Here is a 7,427-nt window from a genome sequence, read left to right on the forward strand (position 1 = left end):
ACCTGCTCAATACTCCCACTGCATGTGCAATGTCTGGTCTAGTACACATCACGCTACCGACTGCACTTGCATATGAAACACGGGACATGTCCTTTTCCTCTTCTTGTGTCTTGGGACACTGTTCAGCAAATAACCTCACACCTACAAGAATAGGAACTTTCACCGGTTTACTATCCTGCATATTAAATCTCTACAATATTGTCTCGACATACTTCCTCTGGTTTAACCAGAGCTTCCTCTTTGCCCAATCTCTTTAATTTCCATGCCCAAAATACAGTTTGCAGCACCAAGATCTTTCATGTCGAATTTGGAGGACAATTGGGTCTTCAAATCCTGGATAACTTCTTTGTCATTTCCAACCAACAACATATCATCCACATACAAGACCAAATAAATAACATGGTCACCAACTGATTTAAAATACACACAGTGATCTGCTTTGCTTCTGGTGAAGCCAAGTCCCCGTGTAAATGTATCAAATTTCTGATACCACATCCTTGGTGACTGTTTTAACCCATACAAAGACTTCTTTAACTTGCATACCAATTCTTTCTTACCCTTCACTGCAAAACCTTCATGTTGCTTCATGTAGATCTCCTCTTCCAGATCCCCGTGAAGAAATGTTGTCTTCACATCCATCTGTTCTATCTAAAAATCAAAAGCAGCAGCAACAGATAAAAGTAATCTAATAAAAGTTACCTTGGCAACAGGAGAAAAAATATCACCAAAATCAATTCCTGGCACCTAGGAATAACCTTTTGCTACCAACCGAGCTTTATATTTCTCCACTTTTCCTTCTGCATTTGTCTTCTTTTTGAACACCGATTTGCTGCCAATGGGTTTCCTTCCAGCCGACAACTCCACCAGATTCCAAGCCTCATTTTTGTGCAAAGATGCCATTTCATCAACCATGGACTCTTTCCAGAGTTTTCCATCCTCTGAATCCACTTCTTCCTTCACAGTTCTGTGATCATCATCAGTAACAGACAAAGCAAAATTTGAACAGAAAGCAGATGGACTATACCTTTATGGCTGCCTTCTTTCTCGAACTGATCTTCTCACAACCGGAGTTTGTGGCTCTTCTTTTTCTGATTCCTCCTCTGTTGTAGAGTCTGATTCTTCCTCCTTTAGCTCAAACTCTATCTTCTCAGGTTCCTTTGGTTGGACTTCATGTTTAATAACATCTTTCACCTCTCTGCACACCACATCTCGGTTGTACACAACCTTCCTTGTTACTGGGTTCCAAAGCTTATAACCCTTTAAACCATCCTTATACCCAATAAAGATGCACTTTTCAGATTTACTATCTAACTTGGTTCGTTTCTCCTTTGGAACATGTACATATGCATCACATCCAAATACCCTCATATGTGAAAGAGAGAGTTTCTTACCAGTCCATACCTCTTGTGGAGTCTTATCCTCCAACGCTGATGAAGGTGACCTGTTGACCAGGTAACATGCAGTATCCACCGCCTCTGCCCAGAATTCTTGTCCTAACCCGGCACCATTGAGCATGTTTCTTGCCCTTTCCATCAACATCTTGTTCATTCTTTCTGCAACTCCATTTTGCTGAGGTGTATATGGAGTAGTCTTCTGCTGTGCTATACCACACTTCTTGCAAAATTCTTCAAATTCCTTACTGCAAAACTCTCCACCATTATCTGTCCTCAACACCTTTCTCTTCTTCTCTATCTCGTTTTCCACTAGAGCCTTAAATTCTTTAAACCTATCAAAGACTTCAGATTTCTTCTTAAAGAAATATATCCATGTATTCCTTGAGAAGTCATCTATAAATGATACATAGTACACAGACTTACCCAGTGATGAAACCTTCACAGATCCAAACACATCACTGTGCACAAGCTCTAATATATGTTTCGCCCTCTTACCACCAAAGGGGAAACTCACCCGATTCTGCTTCCCATATACACAATTTTCACAAAAATCAAAATCCAGAGAGCTATTACTCATACATTCTACCATACCTTTACCATGAAGTATTTGAAGGCCCTTCTCTCCAATATGTCCAAGCCTTTGATGCCACATCATGGTCTTTTCTCCAAAGACCACTAGATTTTCTACTCCACTTTCAGTAACCACGGAACTGTTGCACTCATCAACAACAATGCTACCTTGCAGCTTGTACAGAGTTCCAATCCGAACTCCCCGCATCAATACCAGTGCTCCTCGAACCATCTTGTAGGTATCCTTCTCGAACATTGTTTTTACACCCAGCTTACTAACAAAAATCAGATTTCTGGCTAATGCAGGAATATGTAGAACACCTGCAAGTGTTCTAACCCTTCCACCTTGCAGCTTCAACTTTACTTTTCCACGACCAATGATTCTAGCCTTTTTGTCATCCCCCAAGAAGACATCACCACCATCATATTTCTCATACTCACAAAACCACTCTCTATGCGAAGTGAAGTGAAGGATGCACCTGAGTCAATCAACCATGCCTCATGATCTACATGTGTACTTAAAGAAGCCAAGTACACATCCCCACCTTCATCTGAGGTGGTTTTCACCTCTACAGAAGGAGCCTCATCAGATCCCTTTCCTTTGTTAAGATCTTTAGATTTACAGTCCCTTTTGAAGTGGTTTTCCTTTCCGCATTTCCAGCACACCACCTTTATAGGTTTTCCTGGAGATTTAGATCTCCCTCTAGATTTAGATCTCCCACTCGATGACTTATTTTTGTTTCTGTTCTGGGACTGTCCTCGTACAAACAAGGCATCACCATTCTGGCTCTCCATATTTTTCCGTCTCATCTCCTCCGTCAGCAAGGCTGAGACTATTTCATCAAATTGCAGGGCAATTGCATTGTTACACATTGCAATAACCAGACTATCCCACGAATCTAGTAGAGAACACAACAAGCTGATGCACTTATCTTCATCTGAAATTTTAATATCAACACATGCTAACTGACTTACCACAGTATTAAATGCATTCAGATGCTCTGTCACCGAGTCTCCATCTTTCATCCTCATGTTATACAGTTTTTTCCGCAAAAACAATTTATTCACCAGAGACTTAGATTGGTACAAAGTCCCTAACTTGTCCCACAAAGCCTTCGTCGTAGCTTCCCCTGATACATTCAACAATACTGAATCTGAGACACACAATCGTATTGTGCTCTTTGCCTTCCGAACCAACTTCTTCCATTCTTCATCGGACACTCCCGTTGGTTTAGTACCCGGATCTACCACGATCCACTGATCTTTATCCACCAACAGAACCTCCATCTTGAGTTTCTACAACTCAAAACTCTGACCATTAAATTTCTCGATCTCTATCTTTCTACTGCTCGCCATCTTCTTTCACCACCAGAATCGATCTCGCAGATCTCCCACTGAGCAGGGTCTACCACGGGCCCAAGCAAAACCCCTCAGCAATAAAGGCGTCCCCTTGAAGCCAAATCTGCTCTGATACCAAATGTAGGTTTTAACTCCATACAGAAATTATCTGCATACGAATTCTAAAACACATAAATAAACAATGCGAGAGCATAACACATAAAACACATATACACAGAGATTTCCCCTGGATCCCAAAACCGGGACTACCAGCTTAATTTTTCATTATGTTCCTTTCAATGTTATAATACATATTTATACATGCTGAAGCATCAAATACCACGGACCGAAAACCATCGCATCCAAAAAAACATGTGCGAAAATCATGCACAAAACCATAGGTGGGTCCGGCCAACCTAACATAAGGTCCAAAACCAAAATTTTCTGGGGCACTGCCCCGGACCCCATAAAGTGGGGTTACGGGTGCCCCTCAAACCCCCTGTTAACTACGTGGAAAGAATATAACACAACCCAACAGGGGTTGATACTAAGCCAGAAGGGCCCACGTAGAGCTTGACATTGAGCCAGAAGGGCTCATGCAGAAGCAACTCAGTCACCCATGCAGAAGTCTAAGTTTTGCAAAGGAGCTGACATTTCTGAGCCGGGAGGGCTGGAAACTGCTCCAGAAGGCAAGATGTTTCCCAGTTGAGCTAACTCAAAGCCTCAGAGAGCTCCACACAGGCCCATGCAGTTACTGTGCAAGGGCAGCGTAGTTGTAGCCAGGGACAATTGATTCAGCTGTCAAAACAGTCAGAATTGTCGGGTATAGTGAGGGAACCTCACTAAGTTTTTTTTGCCAGTTTATTTCTCTGTAACTAGATCGTTGGGAGGGCATCTAGAGTTGTATTTAGAAACTACTGCTTAATAATATAAAACCCTCAGAGTTGTTGCACCGGTTTTCCCACATTGGGTTTTTCTAGGGGACTTTTGTCCAAAAATAGCAGTGTCATTTGTGTTGTATTTTCTTTCTTGCTCAATCTCTTGTTGCCGCATAATAATTTAATTAAGTGAAGGTTGCAGTGTATGTATTACAAAATTTGTCGTAGGAAACTGCAAGTAATTTGTTTAAATGAATTTAACAAATAGGAGTAACATCATTAGTTGCTGCAATGGGAATTACGGTCAAGGAAATTTCACACTCAACACATTCTTGGTTCACATGAGCACAACCTCAAGAAATATGTCCAAAGCAATGGGAATTCTCTTTCCTACTCCTACCCCTCCTTCGATATCCTCCAATTCGAATGCAAGGTTTGAAGTGGTGGAATCCTCCCATCAAGAGAAAAGAACCTCCAGTTCGGCTCACCCAAAACCTAAAGCCAAGAAACAAAAGGTGGTCAGCGGCCACAACTCTCTAGAACTAGTAGGGCAGGCAACAAACTTAGCCAACCAGTGTAGCGTTGAGGGCATAACCAACGGAGAACCCTCACGGAGGGAGGCAAATTCCTACATTGGGAAAGCATTCATGGAATTGGAGAATCCCTCTTGTCTCCCTAAAGGATATGACAACCTCTTCCTCTACTTGGAGCAATCGGAACATGCTAGGAAGGAAAAGGCTTGGTAAGGCAGGGTTCCAGGGGAGCAAATGCATCTCACCTAGACCAAGACCAAGACCGACGAGGATAAGGAATAGCCCAAACATGCATGCTAAATTCCTTGGATAGACATTCTTAGAGTGTCAATTTTACATGTCATTTAGTCACTCTTGTCTACTTAGTTTCAGTTATGTTTACTTTATTTTGGTATCATTCAATCACAATTATGGTTAATACCTCTTTGGAAGACCATCTGGTTTCCCTCTCTAGCTGATCCTCTCCCTTATTTTCTCCTCATTATATACATGTTTTCTGCCTACAAACAACTTAAGGGTACAAACTATTCCAAACCTCCATGATTGTATTTTATGTAAATTTTTGAAAATATACAAATATTACCCTGCTTACCCCCCTTAAAAAAATAAATTATTAAGCTTATTTAAAATTTGAGATCAAAGATTTGACTCGTGAACAGTTGGGAAGATGACAGCGAAGGTGAATAACTGATTTCAAGAGAGAAAAAACAGAGAGAGACTCTGTTTCTGAACAGAAAAAGGCTCCGTTTCCTTTTGTGTTGTATCTAATACCTTATCTGAATTGAATAAACGATTCTTATGATGTGGGTTGAATGATACTTTAGTTAGACTCCTACTGAGAAAAACTTGTTAGAAGTGTTTCTTTGCTCCTTGTCTCTTTAATTTATTAGATGTGATGTATGAATTAGGTAAGAAAGCCTCTTTTAAGAGCTGTTGTACCTTCTCCATTTCCACTTTTAGACTATCTATTACAGCTGCAGGCTCTTGTTTATGTGTATGTTTGTAAAAGACTGTAACAGATTTGCTTTCCCAGAAGATAGCATATTCACATCGAGTTCTTTGTTTTAGTTAATTTGCAGGTTCTGGAGTATTTGATTGTTTGCTTTTATAACAAAGTTGTGGGGCTTTCATCAGGGGGCCTCTGCTATATGTGCATATCAATAAATAAACCGTCACACAAATAAATAGATTAGAATGTTGATTTACTCACTTGGAATATTTTGACGAGTCAATCTGATAACAGCACATGGTGGAGCCTTCAACTATCAATTCGGTTGCCTCTTTGATTATATCGTGCATTCCTTCATTCAACTGAGGGCGTTCTTTAAATTGTTTGACAACTTTGGCCAGAAAAATCATTTCCTTCAGAAGACGTAGGCACTCAGCTTTATTGGCTTCAACTTCTTCAAACCTCTCCAAGATATTTGCTACCACAAGAAGACCTGCAGTAACCAAGTGTGCCGTTCCCATACCGTGGAGGAGACCTTTAACAGCTGTCTTGATCGTGTGACCGGGAATAACATCTTTCTGAAACAAACATAAAGAAGAAGAATTTAGGGGATGGACAACATAAACAAGAAGAATTTCAGCACATGAATAAAAGGGTTTGTAAATAAAACATTGTCAAATGATGAAGGTCCAAGTTTATTACGCACAACGACATTGATTCCCTCTGATAGCAGCTCCTTTAATTTGAAGAATCTTTTGGAGGTAGTGGGCCAATATTGTTGAGCCCCTTTTGTTTGCGGCGGTTTTTTCCTTTCCTGGAACAAAAGCAAACGGAATTTCATTCATGCTGTTTTCTAAATCTGCAGGTCATGTCCATATAAAATCACACAATATCAATAGCGAAACGCTTTACCTTGATGAGTTGCAATCGTTGGGATATGTGGTCAATAAGGGCATCCAGATCCACGTCCACAATGTCTCCTTCAAGCCCAGCAGCAGAGGAGGACGGCATCGTCCCTTGAAGGGCAGAGGAGTGGGCTTCTCCAGGTTGAGTAGAGGAGGAGGCAACCGATTGTTGGGAGTGATCAATATCCTCTGTAGCGATGACCACCGTTGGAAGGCAGGAAGAAGAGGAGGAGGCACCACATGGTGGACGTTGATGGAGGGGTTTGGGGATGATGTCCTGTTGCTGCGATTTCTGTCGGCGGAGCGTTTGGATCAACAGCTGCAGCAGAAGCATCTGGCGGGGCGCTGCGATTTCTGTCGGAGGAGCGTTTGGATCAACAGCTGCAGCAGAAGCATCTGGCGGGGCAGAGGGAGAAGGGGTGTTCCTCCCAGAAAAAACAAGAAAAACAGGAGCCGCAGCAGCTACTTCTCTTAGGTCATTGTTGCTAGAACAAGATAAGGTTTATGTATATATTGTGATATGATTTTATCAGTCTTATTGATGCAAGCTATTGGTCACCTAAAAAGTGAGGTAGGTGCATATGATTGCGTGGGAGAAATATAGGTTTGGAACTTTGATTTTAAAACCCTAACATACTTTATATCTGGATGGGTATTGTTAAATTTGTAGTGTTGGTCTCAAAATTAGTCCTTCAACTTATTTAATCAACTTATTTAATTAGACTTGAGACACCTTTAAAATAACTTTATTTGCAAAAATATTCCTAAAAGTGGTTTAAAAACTATGAAAGTGCAACTCTCAAATTAGATCTTGAACCATATAGGTTTACGGGCATGATCTCGCTCGCCAACTATTGTGA

General features: G+C 41.0%; 1 protein-coding gene across 3 annotated transcripts in view; it reads right to left on the minus strand.

Moving 5' to 3' along the window:
• Window positions 1–7,143, minus strand: part of LOC149185671 (disease resistance protein RUN1-like) — a 32,575-nt gene extending 25,432 nt beyond the window's left edge. Inside the window, exons 1-3 of one of the 3 annotated variants that reach the window (XM_089410765.1) lie at window positions 6,575–7,143; window positions 6,369–6,476; window positions 5,924–6,240 (exon numbers count right to left, since the gene is read on the minus strand). In XM_089410765.1, the coding sequence (XP_089266891.1) occupies window positions 5,924–6,240; window positions 6,369–6,476; window positions 6,575–6,901 (752 nt within the window). In that variant the 5' untranslated portion in view covers window positions 6,902–7,143. The remainder of the gene's footprint in view (window positions 1–5,923; window positions 6,241–6,368; window positions 6,477–6,574) is intronic. The other 2 variants (XM_089410763.1, XM_089410764.1) reach the window with 2 other exon arrangements.
• Window positions 7,144–7,427: the final 284 nt, after the last annotated feature.

The sequence above is a fragment of the Pinus tabuliformis genome, chromosome 3_1, assembly GCF_031772625.1.
Source record: "Pinus tabuliformis cultivar Carrire ecotype Pingquan chromosome 3_1, CPIR1, whole genome shotgun sequence".
NCBI classification, from domain to species: Eukaryota; Viridiplantae; Streptophyta; class Pinopsida; order Pinales; family Pinaceae; genus Pinus; species Pinus tabuliformis.